General features: G+C 42.3%; 1 protein-coding gene across 4 annotated transcripts in view; it reads left to right on the top strand.

Moving 5' to 3' along the window:
* BICC1 (BicC family RNA binding protein 1) overlaps positions 1-23,261 on the top strand; it is an 87,365-nt gene that overhangs the window by 51,855 nt on the left and 12,249 nt on the right. For all 4 annotated transcript variants that reach the window (XM_044420349.1, XM_044420351.1, XM_044420348.1 and 1 more), the window contains exons 5-16: positions 1,641-1,694; positions 2,906-3,100; positions 4,212-4,463; positions 8,200-8,331; positions 12,258-12,444; positions 12,978-13,136; positions 13,685-13,881; positions 15,508-15,649; positions 16,718-16,874; positions 19,073-19,238; positions 20,420-20,459; positions 21,935-22,089. In XM_044420349.1, the coding sequence (XP_044276284.1) occupies positions 1,641-1,694; positions 2,906-3,100; positions 4,212-4,463; positions 8,200-8,331; positions 12,258-12,444; positions 12,978-13,136; positions 13,685-13,881; positions 15,508-15,649; positions 16,718-16,874; positions 19,073-19,238; positions 20,420-20,459; positions 21,935-22,089 (1,836 nt within the window). The remainder of the gene's footprint in view (positions 1-1,640; positions 1,695-2,905; positions 3,101-4,211; positions 4,464-8,199; positions 8,332-12,257; positions 12,445-12,977; positions 13,137-13,684; positions 13,882-15,507; positions 15,650-16,717; positions 16,875-19,072; positions 19,239-20,419; positions 20,460-21,934; positions 22,090-23,261) is intronic.

The raw sequence follows: 23,261 nt of genomic DNA, 5'->3' as shown, positions 1-23,261 counted from the left end.
TTGTTTGTTTGTTTGTTTATTTAAACAACATATATGCCGCCCCATTGCATGTGCCTTGGGGCGGCTTACAATCATTAAAATTGTATATAAAATATATTTTAAAAAATTCATACATAAATAAATACAAAAATAGGATAGGTTAGGATAGGATAGGATAGGATAGGATAGGATAGGATAGGATAGGATAGGATAGGATAGGATAGAATAGAGGATCCAGCCTGGTCAAAAAACCATTAACAGTTAAAATAGCGTTTAAATAAAAAGGTCTTGGCCTGGCGCCGAAAAACAAATAAGGACAGCACCAGGCATTATACCACTTTGGAATGCACAGGTGTGTGTGTGTCAGGTAGAGAGGCCACATCCCTTGTTGCTTTGCTGCTGTACTGGTCTTGCACAGCTGGAGCTTTACTTTGCATTATCTTGTCCTTTTTCCTGCCTATTTATTGTCCTGTAGTCCTGGCCCACCTGTGTTAACAATTCTGTATAATACACACCCCTTTTAAAGTACACAAAAACATGCTTTGAAATACTATGGAAAAAATATTTGGTTTTCTGAAAGCCAGATGGTTTTCAAGTATGTTCCAGATGTTTTGTCCTTCCTCAGCGTTTTGTCCTTCCCCAACATTCCTGTGTGTCTGCATTGGTGTGTGCGTGCACACAGGGAGACAGGCAATGGAAGTTTGCCAGACTTTAGTCACACAGAATTTCCCTTGCAGTTGTTGTTGCATGCCGTCCAGTTGCCTCAACTTACAGCGACCCTATGAATGAATGACTTGCAAAGTGCCTGTCCCCTTGCTAGTGCAAGGCTGCTGCTTCCTTTACGGAATGGCCCCATTCTTAGTGGGCCTTTCCCTTCTCCTCCTGCCTTCAGCTTTCCCTAGCAGTATTGGCTTCTCCTGTGAGTCTTCCCTGCCAGATTCAGTTGCCATTGGCTAACTGATATTTCTCTATTAAGCAGACCCACCTGCACGCTAAAATGGTACCGTTCCTGAGAAGGCTGTGCTGTGTGCTTTGCTTGGAATGTGCGGGTTGGTCAAGAGTGTGTTGCTGAGTCAACCAAATCAAAGTCAAGGACTTATCCTGACCCGAAACCACTTTTTGCAGCCCATAAAATATAATAAATAAGTGCAGCATGGGTTTTTTTTTTCCTTAATTTCCCTAATCCTTGTGGATGCAGGGATAAGTTTGGTGCAGTAATGGAAATAACTCCTAATATTTTCACAACCAAAGGTTTACTTGCTCAAGTGATCAGAGAATTTCTGCTTGCTTATGTGCTACAGATCATTTTTGACAGAACAGTGTTTGGAAAATGTTATGGAGAGAAAAAATTGAAGCGACTTGTGGCTCATTCTGTTTTGAGATGTAAAATAGTTTATTATTAACTTTTATTTTGAAAACAGTATTTAATCACCTTCTTTGTTTTACTTCCTGATTAGATTAAATAGGTATCATTTCCTAGGTACATTTCATTGCACTCACACTAGTATAATTAGAATATTTTTAGAGTAAGAAATCAAAAACTTAAAAAATTTGCATTTAAATTATACATAAAGTGTCAGGGATGCCAATAGATGCATATGTGCGAATCAAAATGACACAGTCATTGCTAGAATTTAAATAACGTGTTCCAACTTTTGCAGGTGTCTATTGCAGGACAGCCAGCTGGAGTTGAATCTGCCAGAGTAAGAATACGGGTAATTATGAAATCAAGCTCAGTATAATGGTCTTTTTAAAAGCCTGAAGTTAACTGATTTTTTTCCCACTTTTGCTAATTTAATGTGCTTCAGAGTTTGCTTCTTGATGGAATAAAAGGGTAAAGTGTACAAGATCCCTCAGTGTATTCCTAATACTCTTGCCTTTCCAGCTTTTTCCCCCAAACTTGAACTGCCAGTCCCAGTAAGAGTAATGCTACAGACCGGAGATGCAAAAAGCGTTCCATTTTTGCTTTCTCCACTGAAATTCACAATAGAAAAGTTCTGGGTACCTGCTATGGGTAAATGTCCCCAGAGTCAGTTCTGAAGGACAGGTTTATCTGAGGCATTGTGCTTTATAAATTAGAACACCAGCACTAAGGTTCTGAAGTCATGGGTGGAAATGAGATAACTATGCCATGGCCAACTACCATTTCAGGCATATCCCTGGAAATCTTGCAATCAGCAAAATTTGACTCTTGCTCCTTTATACCAGGAAGTGTGAAGCAAGATAGCCAAGTGGGATGGTGTTGTTGTTGTTGTTAGTCGCGAAGTCGTGTCTGACCCATCGTGACCCCCTGGACAACATTCCTCCAGGCCTTCCTGTCCTCCACCATCCCCCGAGTCCACTTAAGCTCACGCCGACTGCTTCAGTGACTCCATCCAGCCACCTCATCCTCTGCCGTCCCCTTCTTCTTTTGCCATCTATTGTGCCCAACATTAGGCTCTTCTCCAGGGAGTCCTTCCTTCTCATTAGGTGGCCAAAGTATTTGAGTTTCATCTTCAGTACCTGGCTATCTAGATTTGTCATAGTTTTCCTCCCCAGGAGCAAGCGTCTTTTAATTTCTTGGCTGCAGTCCCTGTCTGCGGTGATCCTGGAGCCCAGGAAAATTAAATCTGTCACTACCTCCATTTCTTCCCCATCTATTTGCCAGGAAGTGAGAGGACCAGATGCCATGATCTTAGTTTTCTTAATGTTGAGTTTCAGGCCAATTTTTGCGCTCTCCTCCTTCACCCGCATCAAGAGGCTCTTTAGTTCCTCTTCACTTTCTGCCATGAGAGTGGTATCATCTGCGTATCTGAGGTTGTTGATATTAGTGGGATGGTAGGAGACAAGAAATGGTTCTCCAGCTTAGTGGTCCAGGTGTGTAGCTTCATGATAAGTCTGATACCTTCTTATTTGTGCTGTGTTTTTATTTCAATCATTGTTTTAGGAGCTGCTTCCTCTGGTCCTGATGTTTGAATTACCTATCGCTGGAATCCTTCAACCAATCCCTGACCCCAACTCTCCCACAATTCAGCATATATCACAAACCTACAATATTTCAGTGTCCTTTAAACAACGTTCGCGCACATATGGTGCTACAGCCATCATCAGAGGATCTCAGAATAACACTAATGCTGTAAAGGTAACATCTTAACTAATTATTCCAATTGCTCTGAAGGCACAGTAGGATTAAGTATTTGCCTGGCCTGCTGGCTTTGTTTGGATCTGTGTGGCTGTGGGCCAAGCCCAGTGAGTCCTGAAGTGCATCCAAGGCCAACTGATGGGTCACCATTGCAGAACTTCCAGTGTAAGCTATTTCTGAACAAGAGGAAAGAGAGAGGCCTTTTTTCCCAAGAATGTTTCCCACGTGCTATAGCACCTGCGGTTTGAGATGTCTCAATTCTCTAGTACAGAGAGGAATTTCATGTATCACATGCATTTGTCTTGATTAAAACATAGGGAATGGAACCCTTTTCACTACTACCATAGTAAAACCCATGTGCTTTTGGACAGCATACCTACCGGCATTTATTTTGTCTGAACTTTGTGTAGATGTGAATGCTCATGAAACCTGAGGCACTTCAGCTTGATAAGCAGTGCATTTTTTCCTGATCTTACAGGGTAGGGTTTTGTAGCATTACAAGCAAAGCCACACTGGGTTGTGTATATGCACACATCTATTGCAGTGATGGACAGAAACGAGGCCGGCCTAAGAACTGGCAGCTGGCAATCAACCACATTGTTATAGTTTCACCCACTTGCCCAAAACGGAATACTCTGGAGAGGAAAGAGTTCCTCAGAGAACTGGTTGTGCTGTACAACTTTAATGCTTCTCCTGCAGCCTCATGCAACTGTGCCTTGCGGCTGTTCAGTTTATTTGTAGTCTCAGTCATTAAATAACTTTTAGGCCTTTTTGGAAACCACTGTTTTCTGTTTCAAATCAATTGAGTCCAAGCACAGGTCATGTCTCTCTAAAATGTGTGCTAAGTTAGCATCGTCACACAGACTATCCATCCTACAAGTAGTTTTGAACCCCTGTGAGATGGGTGGGGGTGTTGGGCCATAATCATGCAGCGTGGATTTAAATTTGGGTCTCCCAGTCCAGCTACTACAACACCATGCACAAGGATGTGTGTGCCTCTTGGCTTTTAATTTGGAGATGTCCGAGATCCTTTTGGTAAATGCATGGGGAATGTAACCTGATGAATGGAAGTGTTATTCTCTCCAAACCCTTTTTGCTTTGTCTTAAATAGGAGGGAACAGCCATGCTATTGGAGCACCTGGCTGGAACCTTGGCTTCCGCAATCCCTGTGAGCACACAGCTAGATATTGCAGCTCAGCATCATCTCTTCATGATGGGTCGAAATGGCAGCAACATCAAGCATATCATGCAGAGAACTGGTGCTCAGATCCATTTCCCCGATCCTAGTAATCCACAAAAGAAATCCACAGTCTACCTCCAGGGCACGATTGAGTCGGTCTGTCTTGCCAGACAGTACCTCATGGTAAATCGATTCGTATTAAGGCTGTGGAACTTACCGAGCGACAACGGTGGTGCCAAGGTGGTTCTTTGGTATTGGCAGGAGTGGTGGAAGTGTGGTTTTCACAGCAAGTACACACTTGTTAGGGAGCAGCTGCCATTCCTGGGTAGCATTCATTGATTCCCATTTGTTTCAATGAGTCAAAACTACGTAGGGAGTTCCAGAGTTCTACTTCTGATCAAGGCACCTGGACTTGGCTGCTTTTGACTGGCTGCTGATGGATTTGCATCGTTATGTGGAATCATGTAATGGAATGCTTCTACAGTAGAAAAATTGTATAAAGCACTGGCACGTTGGAGAGAAGGCTTGGCTAAGACCCTGCTACCCAATGGCTTGGTCTCTTGGGGGATTTTTGTAGATAGACCAGGAATCAAGCCCAAACACAGTTTTTCCACTTCTGTGTGGACCATGCCCGCATGTACTTGTGTGATGTGTGCATTTCTAAACACAAATTTCATTTATGCACATCATACTAGCTGTACAGATAAACATACCATGAGCATGGTCCAGGCATAGTTAAATACTCTTAATTTGCATTAACTGAAAATGGTTCTACCTCCCCCATTGAAATTGATTGAATTTAAGCATACTTCTCATGGGCTTGATCATACCCATGGCAAGTTCCCAGCTGACCCCAACCCCTTTCCCCGACCACTGGTCATTTTGCCCAGGTCTTCCCCATTCGAAAAGATGGAAATACCTCTTCTACAGCTTACTTGCTGGCTGTAAGCTGTACACTGTGCTGTGATTTGGGATGTTTTTGATCCTACCCCTTTTGCCTCTGATCCAGCGCCCTTTTGCTTTTGACCCTGCCTGCCAATGTAGCACAGCCTCAAGATCTTCTCTGAAATGCAGTTCATCCTCAGGCGGAAAGCAATTCAGCCATATTGTGAAGGGGTTCAGAGTCAAATTGCGTGGTGTTTAGCTATTAGATTTGTGCTAGGCCAAAGCGATTTCAATGCAATTTAAAAGCCTGCAAATACCTCTGTGCAAACATTTGCAAAAACCTGTGGACAGTTTCCAAGAGTAGGAGCCCAGATCAGTAAAGTTTGCATTGCACAGTGGAAACCCCAACAACTATTGGTTGGATCCAGACAAAGTCATGAATAGTATATATTTGTTAAATCAGTAAGACCTCATTGAGTCATGACTAGTGAAGTCCCACTAACTTCAGTGGGTGTGCTCTAAGGATGACTAAATCTGGAAACCACGCATTTTCTTGGGTTTTATGAAAATATGAATTTTGAAATTTGAGGTTTAAAAGTTTAGGAAAGTTGTTGAATGTTGAATTCTTCCCATAGCCTTAAAATAGCAACAGTGAGAGTTCTAGTTTACATCACAGAAACTTGTAGCATATACATCATTTTGATAGTAACTAACTTGGCCGTTCTTTCTTTCAATGCAGCGAGGGAGTACACTTATAATGGGATGGTAAGACCTGGTTCCATTTATCTATGATTTGTTTTAATATTAAAAATCCAGAGTAGAATTCAGCGGAGAGAAGAAATTAATCTAGAACCATGGTCTTTAAGGCATGCTCTTACAGAATACCTAAGCAATAATGATTAGTTACTGCACAGAAATGTCAAAAACTTAAAATGAAAGCAGAGCACTTTTTAATGCTCAGAAGAGTTACAATGTGATAAAATACAGTGAATGATGAGCAGATTGTATGCAGTGAGAGTCCCACAAGTGTCACTAAACTCTTTTTAGTCTGGAGTATGTCATGACTATTATTTATTTTTTTAAAAAAATATTTATTACTGTTCCAGCTAAAGTAATCAGTGGGGTTTAGAAGTACAACAAAACAGCAGAAGGCCAAGTAGTTAAGAGAGAGAGAGGAAAAGCAGATTAAAAAACAGAATGAACTAAAAGGTTTAAAACCTGGCACAGGAATCTTGATGCTGCAGCAAAGACATCCCTGTGGTACCTTCTCCCCCACCCATCCCATTTCAGGTATTGTAGGAACCTGAGAAAGTGTTCCTAGGTGGATTATATTCCTATAATTTTTGGCATAAGCTGGTCGAGATAGGTGTGAGATTGATGCTTAGAGGTCCCTGGCAGATGCAGGTTGTGAAGACGACTGCCCGGGTCATTTTGACACCTGAGGCAAAGGACGAGAATGCAGCCCTCTGCTTCCATATACAAAAGCGGACTGGACTGGCTAATAAACGTGCTTTCTGTACTGATGATTCAGGCCCTGTTCTCTAGATTCGTACCAGCAGAAGTTTTCAAAGGCAGCCTCATTGCCAATGCTTCAGGTCCAGCTTCAGTTTCTCAGTCCCTCATCCAATCCATTACCAGTCTCAGGCACTTGCTAAACATATCCATAGCCTCATCCGAATTCAGTGAAAAGGGAAAGTAGAACTGGATGTCATCACTGCAGCAGGACCCAAGATGACTTCACAAAGTAATTCAAGTTGTAGGTGTTGAAGTGATATACTAATAGAGGATACTTATATTATTTTAAAATCAAATGTCTGAGGGCACAACCTATGCAGCTTAGGCAGAAAAAAATCCTACAACTTCCCGCATTCCTAAACTTGTCATGCATAGGTTTGCGCTCTTATCTTACATAGATATTTTTCCCACTGTGCACCTTCTTTCACTCACAGCAATGGCCAAAAGATAGTTTGACGTGGGAGGTGCACATACTCAAAGACCATCCTCCCCAGCAGTGCAGGAATCTCAGTTTGGGGAAAAACAAAAAAGAGCAAAGGTGGCACAACTCATTGTCCCCATATCGTGGCAATCAGTCAAAGCAATTCCCCAGTGGTGTTGCAGTGGTTTTAGCATGCAATCCTTCTAAATGCTATTGCTATGAAACTTACCCACATTAATGTGACTTGTGAAACACACATGGTGAAAGACAACTGCTTTCAATAGGAAAATTGCAGAGAAAACGTGCATTAAACTTGTTCTTTGTGCAGTTGAAACATCTTAACAAGCAAGTTTCTTATATTTGCACATGCATTTAAGTTCCTACATGTGCCACAGTGGTTCTGCATTTCCTACTTGATGATACAGATCCCTTTACTTATTGAAAGTGTATTTATATCTACTTCCATTTTTCTCATTAGAGCCTTCTGTGTCACATGTGTCAGAATTAAAGCAACTGGGTTGTTTTGAGGTTTTTATGGGAAGCTTGGGTTGGCTTGCCAATCTCTTAACTGAGCCCCTTTCCAGCAAAGCTGAATGAAACTCCTTTATCTAGGACAATTGAGTCATTCTCTTTGTTTGTACAAAATACCTTGTATGATGTTATCTCTCCCTTTCAAACCTTTTTATGCTTATCATAAAAATAGCTGATGGTATTATTTTTCCTTGATGACACCTTGCAAACATCCTCTTTGAACCCAGTGACAAAGAAAATAAGAGGCAGTGGGTTCCATCTGCATCAGTCTGTCACATTCTTTTAGCACCAAAATTTGAAGAGGGAAAATATCACATTTCCTGCATGGAGAAATCATAGTTTTCACTACAAATGCACCGAGCATGTACTCCCATTGCGCCTTCTTGAATCTGTCAGTAGTATCTGAAATTGTGCCAAAACATGGGAGAGAAATCTTGTTTCTATTGATAGTAGCAAGAATTCTGCTCAGCTGTGCTCTGTACAATGCATTATGTGTTTTTTGAATTTTAATTTAAGTTGCCTGGTGCGAGAGTCACTGTATAAAAGTTTTTGTATTTAATATTTTAGGGCTGCCTTCCTCTTGTGCTGATGTTTGATATGAAGGAAGAAATCGATGTTGAGCCACAGTTTATAACCCAACTAATGGAACAGCTAGATGTCTTCATTAGTATTAAACCAAAGCCAAAACAGCCAAGCAAGGTTGGTAGAAAACTCTTATTTCATGTGAGCAAATCAAGTCTCAGTTCTTTAAGTGAGCCAGTGTAGCATCGTGGATAGAGCACTGACCTGCAGTCTGAGAGGTGCAGAGATGGTTCTGTTCCCCATTCAGCCACAAAACCCACTGGGTGACTTTGGCTCAGTTGCTGATTCTCGGTCCTCTCCCAAGGCCTGTCTGGTGTGAGGATAAGATGAGAGGAGAAGGGAGATATGTAAACCACCTCAAAGGAAAGAAGGCAGAATATAAGAAATTATATAATATAAGAGTGAGAGAGAGAGATTCAGGCCATAAATAAACCAACCAGCTCTTCGGTCAAACCTGTATGGGCTTGAAAATGAAACATGCTCTGGATTAGAAATGATATATCATGAACATGTAATTTGCTCGTGATAATTTTTCCAGACCCAGATGCCCTAAAATGTGCCAAATAGTTTACACTTTGCTATTTAAAGTAAGATGAAAATGAACCATTGAATATACCCATGGACGTTTTCTCTCTTGTGTGGTGGTGGGGTGGTTATGTACCATTGGGTCATCTCCAGCTTATGGCAACTCTGTGAATGGAAGCCCTCCAGAATGTCCTGTCCATGACAGCTCCATTCAGCTCTTCCAAGTGCAAGGCTGCGGCTTCCTTTGCGGATTCAGTCCATCTCCTATTTGGTCTTTCTCTTGTCTTCTGCCTTCATCTACCCTCTTCCCCCTTCATCTCCATGATGCAAGAAGGTGCCGGCGCGTCTTGTCTTCCTTTTGCATGAAGAAGCAGGGCTCACTTGGGGCATGGGGAAGAAGAAGCATAACTGACTCCTGCTTCTGGGCTTCATGTGAATTGGGCAGCAAGAGGGAGGAAATATGTATTTGCACCGCTCCCTCATTTGCATCAAATGTGCATCTCCCCAAGCAGGCTGTAGCACCTTTCTTGGTGATATGCCTTGTGATGGGGCACTTTGAATTATTAGGATTTAAAATGAGGTGGTTCATGTAGATTGGGGTTCTGCACAGCTTAAGATGGCTTTGACATCTGCGACCCTCACAAATGGATCTGTGAAACCAGAGGAGGAGCATTTGATAGGAACTAGCACTTAAACATAGCAACACACATATGTAATCAGCACTGGGCAATATTCGTTCCCTTATCTTGATTTTAAGTCACAGTGTTAAACAATGCACCTCCTGTTTTACTTGAACTGTCTTCATCAGGCTATATTTTAGTTCCATTGTCTGCATAAAGAACAAAATGCTTAGTATTTATTTTCTTGATACCGCAGTAAAGCTTTAACGATAAAGACCTTCAAGGAAAGTAAGAACGTGACTGGTAATTCATATGAATGAGTAGATACATGGAAACCCAAACAAAGAAGACAACATGGCCACATGTTTTTAAAATTTTTCTTTTAGCAAAATCATTGTTATGAAAAAAACACATTCCAGTTTCGCATATGGTGGTTATTCCAGGGGTGAGATGCAGTTGACAGGGGAAGGGAACAAAGCCAGTTGTTACAGGAATGTTTATTCTGCAGCCTGGCTCCAAAATGACAGCCCATGGTTAGCAAGGAGGTAGTGCTGTGCCTAACCCAAGCTGCGTGGTCCTGATACAACTTCTATGTGGCATGTTGTAAGTGAAGAAGGTCTATGGAGACATGGCAAATTCTGTTTATTTAGCACATGGTGATGGGACGATCAGCCAGGAGTCTAACTTGCTAATACAGAGTAGATATTTGGCTGCCTACAATTGCTAGTTCATTCGTTTTGTACCCACACACTTATCCAGTGTGCACCGCAGGGGGCAAGCTAGCTCCACACACATGCAGACCGGCTGGTGTTTGGGTTGTTGGCTCATCCAGGCTTCTTCTGCTGATTGCACTTCACATCTGGGCAGGTTTAGCACTGGCTTTCACTCTTCTGACAAACAGAGCCAGCTTTTCTCACCAGTGGTACCCATTTATCAACTTGCAGTATTACATGCTTTTATACTGCTGAATGGGCAGAAGCTAGAGGCGAATGAAGGAGGATCACTCCATCCCACGGTGCTGGGCTTGAACCAGTGGAGTGTCGCCATTTCTGGTTGGCACATCCAGCATCGTTAAACTGCTACGCCACCATAGTATGTCCCTCCTTCTCAAGGGAAAGTGACAGTACCAAAGGATGCATTAAGTCTGCTCTAGGGGTCTAGGGCTCAGGCATTCCTAGTTTGCTAGAGGCTTGGAGACCAGTTCATACAACCTGCTTATACATTCTTATTCAAGCTCATGGTAGCTTTCTTTGCTGGTTTGAAGTGAATGTACACATAGTGAAGAGTCGGTCCAAAGGGTACAATATAGCCTGAAATCCTGCTTTGCCTTGCCAAACAATGCTTCCAGGTGGTTATTGTGAGGAAGGAAAACTGTTTCTGATCACATCAGTGGAGCAATTAATTTAATTCACCTTAGCAAGAGAACAGTTCCGTCACTTGGTTTTGCAATCCAGGCTGCCTTCAAAATGGCAACCAACACCAAAAGGCTGCTGGCCAAAAGGGGTGTTTTGGGGGATTGCCTCCTTAGTCCCCACCCACCCACCTACAGAAGCACCTGTGAGCCAAATGTAGACCTTTTGGAAAGTCAAGTTGCAACCGTTGTGGGGAGTGGAAGAAGCAATTCCTTGCTTGTCCCCATGTGCTGCTTCAGCCCTAGACGCTCCCGGGGAAAGGCTGGGCACCGACTAGCCCCTGGGCTAGAGTGGCAAGCCTTTCATGCTTGTTTTTTGAGTGGCCCATAGCTGCCTTTGTTGTGTGGCTTCAGCAGTGCCTTTTTTGTAAGAAAAAGGGTGCCGGAATTCATGAAATTATTTACCTTTTGCACATAGTCAATCACTGTACACACTCCCACACACGTCAGTTGGGTAACGAAACATAACAGTTGCCTCCTGCAGTAAGCACTCAGCGCATGACCACACAACTAATCACAAGCTGAGCAGCGTTATCACAACCAGCACAGACAAAGTACGCATGCATCGGATTTGACACACAAGCAGCCTGCATGCACTGTTTGAATTATTTTGCTGCTGACCTGCTATGCTCGACAGGGTGCTTCAAATCCACATGGACCAAACTTCAAATTTTCAAAAGTTCCTTTTAAAACTTGGGAAATCTGTCAAAAAAAGGTGCCGGAACTGTGTTCCAGTGCGTTCTATGACAAAAAAACCACTGGGCTTCAGGCAACAGAACACACTGCTCTGAGCTAGGTAGCCCCTCCAAAAAGCTACAGCCAACTGGGGTGGTTGATGAAGTGGGAAATGGCAGCAGTGGGTACAACATGTGGGATTCAGAACCCCTGGACTTGAAAATAGGGATTAAAGATAGTATGTGTAGTCTGTGGTGAATGAAAGGAAAGAAGGCAGTTGGTTAATTTTCCCCAGACCTTGCTTTGTGAATGAGCAATAGCCAGAAAAGAAGAAAATGTAAAATCTTGGATAGTGGAGTGCAGGCTTGTAGGGTTGGCAGTTCTTCAGTTTCCACTGTACATTAAAAATGCTAGATATTTAGTTACCTACTTTGATTCTAAATAATATTTACATGAAAAGAGTGTGTGGGAGGGTGTTTAAATTCAAGTTTAATTATTTGAAGTATTACAAAACAAACTTTCTTTCTACAGCTGTCTATTTTACCTTGCAACTGTGGGGATAAACAAGATGCAATTTAGTATTCCTGCAAGCTACAAGTCTGTTTTAGAAAATCCCAAAAGTTATGGGAGGCCTGCTAATTTGGGATCCCAGTGTGCTGTTTTTGTTGATGTCCGAGTATAAGTTGGGTTTACAAATAGGCTTGTAAACAATTCCTCTTATTGCTGCCCCTTGCCCAGAATTGTTTGAATAGAACAATTGTTTGCCCAGAATAATATGTTAACATTTTCATGATTGTGTTTCCCTTTTGCAGTCTGTAATTGTAAAAAGCGTCGAGCGGAATGCCTTAAACATGTATGAGGCACGGAAATGTCTCCTGGGCCTTGAGAGCAGTGGAGTCGCCATAGCAACAGCCCCATCTACCGTCTCATGTCCTGTTGGACTTTCATGTCCTGGCTTGGATATCCTATCCTCCACTGGGTTGGGACTCACTGGACTTGGTACAATCCATAATACTGTTAAGCATATCTTGCAACTTCATCTTATGAGCTGAACTATAAGCAGTGTGTGTTAGACTTGCATCTGAATTGGGGAAATGGAAAAAATTAAGTCTAACTTAGATATCTAAAAGGGGATGTGAAATGAGGGTTTGGGGGCATGTTAAAAGCTCTCAGCAGTGACGGAGCAGCTGTAATAATAGTTATAAAATGTAAAGGAAAAGATCCCTGATTAAAACACACAGTGCATTCGCGACTAGTTTCCAGATTAGTCTGTGGAACACATATGCATGCACACACATGCGCCTGCGCGCACACACACGCAATGTCACTGGCTTGGAAACAGATGGGATGAAGAAAAGCTGTGGTGCTACATGCCCGGTTAGCGACAGCATCCATCTCGGAGGTTTTGGGGTAGGCCCCATTTAAAAAATGCATGTCCTCCAATCTAACATTAAAGCAAGAATCCGATGAATTGGTTCTGTTTAATTTCTGTACAAGCATTTGATCCCTTGACTTTTTTTCCCTTTTTGCAGGGCTCTTGGGTCCAACTGCCTTATCTGTAAACACATCCACTACTCCAAATTCCCTTTTAAATGCTCTTAATAGTTCTGTGAGTCCTTTGCAGAGCCCAAGTTCAGGTGCACCCAGCCCAACCTTGTGGGCCTCGTCAATTGCTAATGCAAGTGCTACAGGTCAGTAAAAGGCATATTTCATATTCTGGGGTTTAAAAAAACTGTATGAACCATTAACCGTAAAACATATTTACATATTTTAATTGAAGTGTCACAGCCTAATGATGCTAAGTATCCTGAAGGATGATAGCATTGAAATAATGCATACAGCTCCAAGCCACTTCTATGTAAATACTTTTGTTACGATGGAATATCCATTACTCGCTTGCTGATTCTCGGCATGTGCCCTGTTGTGGCACTGCTGTCATTGAAGAAGAGCGTATATTATCTAGGTACACCGTGCCAGCTTCAGCACTGGGCATTTCCAGTGGCTGGGCTGAGAAAGACCTCTGTGAAGATGTGCTGTGGGTCAGAGAAAGCAACCTTGGTTTTCACTGGTCTGGTCACCCTCATTGCATCATCCCTTACCATTGCTCTTAGATTTACTTGAAATGGGACCATCAGCATAGCCTATTTTGTCCAGATTGCAAATTTCTCAGCATTTTAGGTGTTTTATCTGTGCAAGTAAAGGATTATATTGACCTGGAAGATCTCAAATTTTCTTACAGGTTTTCCTGCTATTCCTCACCTGATGATGCCGTCTACGGCCCAAGCCACTTTAACCAGCATACTTCTCTCCGGAGTGCCAAACTACAGTCAAAACACACCATCTCCCCCTCCTGGCTTAACCCCAGTTGACATCCATGTTAATGGCATGCAAGCGGAAAACAAGAAAAACCCAGCTTCTTTAAATGGTCACGTAAAGGTAATCAAAACTAAGTATGCTAATTAGAAAATAAATCACTGAGTTTAGTTTTCTTTTGAGTGAATATACCTAGCGTTTTGAATCATGACTTTTAGGTTAATATTGAGGTATTTTAAACTTTCAATCCATGGTGGCACCCCACTTATGGAACAATCTGCTACTGGAGGTTCATCAGACACCTACCTTGTTGACTTTTAGGTGCCTGCCAAAAACTCTTCTGGTGCACCTTTAGCACCGTCTAGACTGTTTACTTATGTTAATTTATGGCTTTTTAATTTAATTATGTTTGTTGCGATTTTAGCCCATTTATTAGGATATTTTAATCATATTTTCTCAATATCACTTATCAATTTTTAATTGTAATTTCCCAAGGAGCATAATGCTAACGGGCAGCTTTTAAACAAACCAAATAAATAAATAAATAAAATAAACTTAGTATAAAATCTGCTGACTTGATGACTTACACACTTTTCCAAAAGCCACAACTGGTTGTAAAATAGGATGTGGTGAAGCCAGTTCAGGAGAGGTGCATTTTGTGCTCATACAGGCTGCGTTCTTACATAATGCTGAACTGCAGGTAGTTAGAAATGGAAATGAAAGCTTCCAGTTTCCTCTCAGCTGCACCAGAAGGAGAGCAGGGAAGCTCTAAGGTTTATTCACATGGTATTAAAACATAATTTAGCATTGCATCGAAACCCATTTTAAGTTCATCCCAGCTAAATATTTAACTGATTCTGATGGAACTAAAATCATACCGAATTTAGGGTTGGGTTGTTTGTATTGAGGAAAATGTTTGGCTTGTAAGTTTCACAAGAGCATGACTGCTGTATCCCATCTTCGTTGTAACGTTCTTCCCACTTGGCTTCTACCATATCTCTGTATCTCAAATTGTCGGAAATACAATGTTTGTCCAAGTTTTCTTTCCTTTTGCTATCTTTCTCATTTTGTGAGTTCAGCCATCTGGCAGAAGGAAAATGTCCCACAGTGACAAACTGAGCTCACATTGTTGGAAGAAGACCAGAGTAGATGGCTTCTGTGGGCTATGATCAAAGTCTTACATTGATTAAAGTCATACTTAAAGATTCCGTTCAGTTAATCTCTCCTTGACTGCATAGGAAACTGGCACAAACTTGTTCATTGCAAGATGGTGAGTCAGCCATGGAGTGAGGCATTCGGTGGCTTCCTTCTGCTGGGCCTATAAAAGTCATTGGCTGCAGTCAGCAAGAGGGTTGGCGAAGGCCAGCTTTGGGGCAGCAGGGGCAGAGCGAAGCCCAGGCCTTGTGGTGCCTGAGTACCGATGACGCTGTTCGATCCTCTGGGAGAACAGAGCAATACTGCGCTCTTGGATAATGTGTTTCAAGGCAAACACTGCCCACACTGGGTGGTCTGGCAGCCATTCACAGCCATCCCATAGGGAATGTAGGTTTCTGTCCTCTGTGGACTCATCCTGACTTCCATGCCCCTCACCATGCATCCTAGGAAACCTTTCGCGAGTCTGAAATGGGCTATGTAGAGCTATAGAACTAGAGTTCGTGTAGAACTATATTTTTGGTTCTTAATGGAACTTTCCCGTAAAATAGTTTCCCAATTTACGATGATGATGAAACATGCTTGTTACTGTTCCAGACCTCAGCTATGAACTATACTGCACTATCGGCCGCGGCACTTGGTGAAAATGTGTTAGTTCCAAACCACAGCGATCCATCCAGGCAGACAAGTAGCCATAACACCTCTGACCAAGTGGCCACCAAGTCGAATGCTGGCGAAGGTATGATCCAAATATGGATTGCGTTTTCTGCAGTTACATTATCCCAACACTGTAAAGGGACACTGCTTGCTGCCCTTAGGATAAGCTTATGGTTTAATGGGTGATGCGTCATTCTAAATGGCTTTCAGTAAACTCTAAAGGACCAGGTGGAGTTTCTGAAGTTAAGAAGAGGATGCCTGCTTAAACAGGACTCCCAAGTCATATTTTGCTAAACATTAGAGAAGTGCCCAAAATTAGATTGCTAAGCAAAGGAGTCCATTGCTGGTCATCTCATGAAGGAGCTCCTCAGCAGCTTGGCTCAGAACAACAAACTATCGCCATTGTTAGAAGCATGAATCTTCAGCGTTCATGCGTTCCCCTTTAGCAGGCAAAGGGAGGAGTTGTAATGGTTCTCTACTGGGGTGCGGCAATCAAAGTTTTGTGCCAGGCTGACCCAAATTCTGCATCAAGAAAAGGTGAAGTTTGCATCTCTGTACTAGGCAAGTTTATATGTATTATTATGAACAGTAATAGCATTTGCAGAAGAAAAGTACTGCTGTATAGTGGAACTCACAAGGGTGGTTGCCAGGTATTGTGTTTAAATGATCTCTTTTGGTAAGTCAACTTAATCAAGCCAAAACTACACTAAAAAAAGAAAAGAAAGTGAAATGCTGGGTTCTGGAGTATGTTGCTAGAACATTTTTCTCCAAACTGCTGGAAATGTTCCTCAGAATCCCACCTATTTTACCAAGGATGGCTCATAAGTTGCCAGGCTAACCAATGCTAACAAGGTGTTGGTGCTGGTGGTGATTGTTGCAAATGAAGCACACCTCTGCATGTATTATGGATTTCTATACTTCCATGGTGTGGCTTCCTGCTGCCCTGGCTGGAGCTAGTATATGAATGACTCAACATTGTTTTTTCAAGTCTTTACCGTATGCTAACGTTTCATGGCATTGGAACTGTGGAAAGATCTCAGTGCTGATACGGTCCACCCTTATCGTCGTAGCATTTCGGCTTCACTTGAATTATCCCTGGCAGAAACCCATTTCTTGCAAGCCCTGTTTCACTGCTCTTTTTTCTTTGTAGGTTGTAATGATGCTTTTGTGGAAGTGGGCATGCCAAGAAGTCCTTCACATTCAGCGAATGCCAGTGATCTCAAACAAATGACGAGCTCCTCCAAACAATCCTGTGCAAAGAGGCAGACTGTGGAACTCTTGCAAGGCACCAAAAATTCTCACTTGCAGTACGTTGCATTGCTACATATACGAATGTATAAAATAATACAAGCACTATGAGGCAGCAACATTTTAACATGCCCTCTAGAGGAGGGTGAATTGTTCTGCAAGAATCTTATTTGTAAGGAGTTCTCAAATTTCAAATATGTATGGGATAAAACAGCCATAACTATGTTACTCCCTTGACAATCATATGCACTTAACTTGGACAGAAGTATTATTTATGCACTAATAACACTTAACAAACATTAAGTATTATACAGTACTTTCTTTGTTATCTAGTTGCAGTGATTACATTGCAATCAGTAGATCGGTGCTGCTGTTCTCCCTATGTAGTTGGGGTTGGCCGGGAGAAAACTATTTAGAAAAACCTGTCTAGTGTGTAGTGAAACCTAAATTGGGAATTTTCTGATTTATAACTAGTTCTGTGTAGAAAATCCGTAATGTTCCAAGCCTGCCTCTGTCAAGGGTTCAGCTATTTTTATCGCTAACATGACTTTATTGCCTTAGAGATGGCTATTTCCTATACCTGTCCAGCAAGGTATGGGGGAGAGAGACTGTATAGGATGTGGCTGATTTCACACTATTGATTCCAGGGGAGGTACTGACATGGGAGGTAACATGGTCAAATAAAAACCATTGATTGCAAAGCTCAAGGTTTGCCTGCCAGTATTCACATTGGTCCTCCTATCCCAGCACAGGCAGTCAAGCAAATCCGAAGTGAGCTTGGAAATGAACTTGGTCTCACGTCGTGCTTCAGAGGTTGAAATCAGATTGTAAAATTTGGGAATGCAGCAGGATGAATAGAAAGGAGATGATCTTACACTTGGCTTAAAGTGTCCCTCAGTGACACATGGGATTAGGGTAACCTCAGCCAACTACGGGGACTGCAGGTGGCACAGTGGTTTAAACCGCTGTGCTGCTGGGCTGGTAGATCGAAAGGTCGCCGGTTCGAATCTGCACAATGGGGTGAGTTCCCGTTGCTCCGCCCCACCTCCTGCCAACCTTGCAGTTCGAAAACATGCAAATGCAGGTAGATAAAAAGGTATCACTTCAATGGGCAGGTAACAGCATTCCATGCACTTCGGTGTTTAGCCATGCCGGCCACATGACCACGGAGACTGTCTGTGGACAAACGCTAGCTCCCTCGGCTAGGAAACAGAGATGAGCACCACCCCCTAGAGTCAGGCATGACTGGATGTAATGTCAAGGGGAAACCTTTACCTTTACAGCCAACTACATTTTAGTTTAAGATTAGAAACTTTTTATGAATATTAAATGGCTTGGGACCCTCCCATATAAGGGACCGTCAATCTTGTTAGGAATGCTTGGCGGCCACCAGCATCCATTTGACAGGACCGTGTGAAAAGGCTTCCACCCATGTAGCACCAAACTGAAATGTGCTGCCTTGAGAACCACGCTTGGCCCCTGCTTCCTTGGCTTTTTGAAAGGTTATGCAGGGCCATCTTTTCAATTTAGCCTTTCAGCTGTTTCAGGGTTGTCATTGTAATGTCTGGCTGTTCTTAATGTTCTCACTTGTGTTGTCTTAAGATGTTACTGGTTAAAATTGCTGTGTGCTGACTTTATTTAGCAAATAGAATAATAGTACAGTTGGAAAAGGCCTGTATAGCCATCAAGTCTACCCCACCTCCTGCTTCCCCATGTGGTCACCCATCCAGCCACAGGTCCTTGCAGTTCTGGCTTAGCAAAGGACACCTGCCATGCTGGTTTGATATACAGCTATGCAAGCCAGCAAATAGGGCAGTAAATGAGAGTTGGTAATTAAATTATGCATAAGGATGAAGTTCACTTTTATCTGTCTATTGCATTTTTTACCACTAGGCTAAAAAATTAAACTCTCTCTGCTCCATAAAATGGCATGTGATGTTTCTCAATAATATTTAGATGTTCTAGATACATTTGTTTACCTAAGAGAGGAAATGTTGATTTCTTGGGTTAAGCCAAGCACCGCATGGTTTAATCTGCAATTTTTGAGCTATTGGTGACAACAGAGGCTAAAGCAAACATTCTCAGACTGCCTGCTCTGTCATCTGCTTTAAGACTGCGCACCTAACCTGTCTTATCCTGAATAGCCCATTAGCCTATACCCTATAACACACAGAAAAGCTGTACAGCCCCCATCTGTGATAGATGCTTGGAAAACAGATCCCATCCCTTGACCAAAAAACCCTTCTTGTTCCGACAGCACCACGGAGAGATTGCTGTCAGATTCGGAACTGAGTGCCTCGGAGAACCCTGTGGCTGACAAGAAGGCCCCTGGAAGCGAACGAGCAGCTGAAAGGGCAGCTGCAGCCCAGCAGAACTCCGAAAGAGCTCGCCTTGCCCCACAGTCGTCTTACGGGAATATGCAGGTACCGAGCATGAGGCTGGAAAAATTTAATATCCAGTAAAGGTGAAAACCAGAAGTGGCTAGTTGGTAGCATATGAACCAGAGCTGGAATTAGCCCTCCCCAAATTTGTGTCTGCAGATTTTTCCGACAAGACAAGAGGAACTTGTTTGCAAAATGCCCGAATTTGAAAAGCTGCCCTTCATGTAATACCTGCCCGGATTCTGTATGCAAGAGAAATGGTGAAGCTCTCAATTCTAGCAGACTCGTCTTGGTTAGAGTGCCAGGTTGTTGGCTAGTGGTCCATATTTCTGGGTCCTGGACCACTGCCAGGAAAACAGGACCTCTTCCCCAAAAATGCAGATATTAGCCATTCCTGCGATGTGCTTTTCTCTATAGCATTGAGTGTCTTTCTAGAAATAGCTAGTAATAATGGGCTGGATCCAGGCTAGTGAATTAAAATGTAAGGGCATGAGTCATGAGTAGCTTGTCCCACTTGTTACGAGTGAGACTCATACAGTGAGACTAAAGCATAGCTAACCTAAGCTGCATGGAACTCCATGACTAGCTTCAGGTTCTCAATTTTTGCGCTGTTTCCTTTAGCTATCAGATAGCTTTTCAAGCGTCTGCAAATGCACGACAGTTAAGTGTCTAGAATATCTCTCCCCAGGGTTACAATCTGTTAAGGTAAGCCTAGTGGAAATTTAGAGCACAGCCAACTTTCCTCAGTGTAAATCACTGGAAGTACCTCAAGAAAAATAATAGAATCAGTGTTAACCTACACGTTATTTAGGCACATGGTAAATCAAAAACTCTGTCAGCATTCCTGGAACAGACCACAGTAGTCTTCAAATGGTATCAGTACAAAGAAGGTGGAAGTTTTAAGCATTTCTGTTCTAGTGGAAACGGTCATCTAAAACAATTAAATACTTTGGAAAAGGGGTTGTGTTTGAAAACTGGATCGTGGATATTCCTAAACCTTTACTCAAAGGTATTTAGGGCCCTAATTAGCTCGTTTTAAATGCAAGTCTTAAGTATATCAAATGTTCATTGGTCTGCTGGCACATTGTTGTTGAGTGCTTTGTGTTCCTCCTAGACAAACTTATGGACCATGATCAAAATCTTTGTGGCTTGGAGAGCAAAATCTTGGCATGACATTTAGTGAGAGCAGTGATTAAACTGCCTTCTGTGTGTTTCATTTTTAGGCATTTGACTATGAACAGAAGAAGCTATTAGCAACCAAAGGTATGTGGACAACTGTGACTTGTAACATATATCTGTTTATTAGTGGAGCAATGAAAGGATTTCTGCTTCTCTCCACTCTTATTCCCTGCCGCCCTGAGATTTGGCTGTGACTAAAACGGAGAAACTGTATCTTAGACAACAAGTTTTGCAAGCGAAGCTTCTTTGTGTAGAAGACTCTGTAGCTGCTATTATATTTTGTGTAAGGGAACAGTGTAAACTTGAAACCTGTCAGCCTATGACACTATTCTTGGGGCAGGTTGTTGGAATACGTAACATACTAGTTCCAGTTCTACTACTGTACATTTTCAAAAAGCATAGTCTTTCTAGACTACTGTGGATGATTTCCTCCATGTGTGGAACTTTGATGGGAGAGCCGGTCACACGCACACACTGGATCAGGCACCTTGCTTATCATGATTTATTTATTTATTTATTAGATTTCTAACCTACCCTGCTAGCTCCCTGGGTGGGTTATAACCATAAAACCATACAAAACTGTATAAAGCAATACAAACACAGCAAGCATTAAAATGACAATAAAACAACAATAAAATGTACCCAGTGGATTTCAGAAAAGATCTGTTATAACAGCATTAAAAACCAGTTTAATTGTTTAATTGAAAAGAATGCAAAGATGGCACCAGGCAAGCCTCTCTGGGGAGCTCATTCCAAAGTCGGGGTGCCACTCCTGAAGAGGCTCTTCTTAACTGGAAGGCAGCCCAGGATTTGCCCTACGCTTCCCCACATACCTTGCTATTCCACACAAGGAATTACAACTGCCATGAGTGGTGTATTCATACATCAATACACACATGTGACTATTTCTCATCTCAAATATAGTGGGAAAGATCACAGAAATTATAGGCAGACCAGTGAGACCAGCAACAAAAGATTGCCCTGTAGTAGGATATCAACCAGCCAGGCATGATCTCCTCCAGGATACACCATTGCATATAAATATCCCTCAGATTTTGATGTCTTTTTCTATTGCTTGACAACACTCCATGGTTGGTCCCCGTTTGGCTGTTTTCATAGGCTTGTCCTGGGTTTTTAAAAGCATTTTTGTGCTCACACAATAATCATCACTTCCTTTGTGCCATTAGTTCTACTTTTCATCCCTATTTCTTGCTTTCTTTTTCTCTCAGTCATCTGGCACTCTTTATAGTTTGACTCCAACTCCTGTGCTGAGCAGCCCACATTTCTGCATATGCCCAGCCCCCACAATACCTTATGTGTGTCTCACCTCATGTACAGAACCCCAAGATGAGAGGTGATGCACCCCTTGCAGAGTTGGAGTCAACTGGATTTTCCTTTTATGCAAAGGAAAGCAAAAGTTGTTTTCTAGATTTCTCTGAACTTATTCCATAAGGAGTTTTGTCTAAAGGATGTTTTTATCTAAAAACAATCAAGATGAATGCTTATAAACACATGTTACTTTTTCTCTTTATAAACACATGTTTCTTCTCTGTGTTAAGCTATGCTAAAAAAGCCAGTTGTTACGGAAGTGAGAACTCCAACGAACACTTGGAGTGGGCTTGGCTTCTCCAAATCAATGCCAGCTGAAACCATTAAGGAATTAAGAAGAGCTAACCACGTATCCTACAAACCATCTATGTCAACAACTTACGAGGTAACTGCATTGTGACTTTTGCAACATGGTTTTCATGTGCAAGGAATGGGAGCTACTTGCCCGAGACCCAAATTTGTGGCTGAGAATTTCAAGCTCTCTTAAGGGTATCAAAGGAGATGCAGTGTGGCATATTCCATAACTCTTGTGTACTTAACTCTTAGTTATACACACAACTATGCTAGACAAGTCAAAACAGCCTTCGAAGCTATAACTCTGTGCCCCAGTAAAGATGCTGGTATTCTCTGGTGTTTTGGGATCAAATGTCTAATAGGAAAAGTCTTGGGGGATGAGTAAATGAGAACATTCATTCAGTTCCTTTGCTTGTCTTTTTAGAATCATATAACTTGTATTCCTTTTGCAGCATCCCATCTCATAAGAGTTCTTTAAGCATGTCAATAAGCCTCTGGACAGAGGTGCTAGACATTTTACTTGTACTTCCAGAAGGCTTTTGACAAAGTCCCTCACCAAAGGTTCCTGAGCAAACTTAGCTGTCATGGATTAAAGTGGGGAGCGGGGAGCTTTTATGTATCAGTAACTGGTTAAAGAACAGAAAGGAGAAAGTGGGAATAAATAGTAATTTCTCCCAATGGAGAGAAGTAGCCAGTGGAATCTGCCAGGGTTTCATGGTAAGACCAATGCTTTTCTGCCTGTTCATAAACGATCCGTGACGTAGCCAAGTTCAATGTCACCAAAATATTTAGGATGTTCAAGAAGGCTTGTGAGGCACTCCAAAGGGATCCCTCCAATCTGGAAGAATGGGCATCAAGATGGCAAACGCGGGTAATTGTAAGCAATCATAAAGTAATGCATGTTGGGGCAGAGAATCCCAACTTCAAGTATAGGCTGGTGGGAGCTGAGCTAGCAGCGCCTGAAGGAGAAAGGGATCGTGGTGGTGCTGTGGACCATTTTATGAAGCTGTTGGCCGAGTGCTCACCTGCTGAGAAAAAAGCAGGCTCTGTGCTATGCATTATGAGGAGCAGAAGTGAAAAGAGAACCATCAAATCATGCTCGCCTTATGCAAACTTGGGTGCACCCACCATGAGAATATTGTGTACAGTTCTGATCAGCATGCCTGAGAAAGGGCATAACTGAGTCGGGCAAGTACAATGAAAGACAACAAGAATGATCCAGGGGTTGAAGCAAATCCCCCCTGTGAGGAGTAGGTGCAACGA

Source organism: Varanus komodoensis, unplaced genomic scaffold, assembly GCF_004798865.1.
Source record: "Varanus komodoensis strain SLA01 unplaced genomic scaffold, ASM479886v1 scaffold11, whole genome shotgun sequence".
NCBI classification, from domain to species: Eukaryota; Metazoa; Chordata; class Lepidosauria; order Squamata; family Varanidae; genus Varanus; species Varanus komodoensis.
The sequence above is the reverse complement of the archived record's forward strand: the minus strand, read 5'-3'. Positions and strand labels throughout refer to the sequence as shown.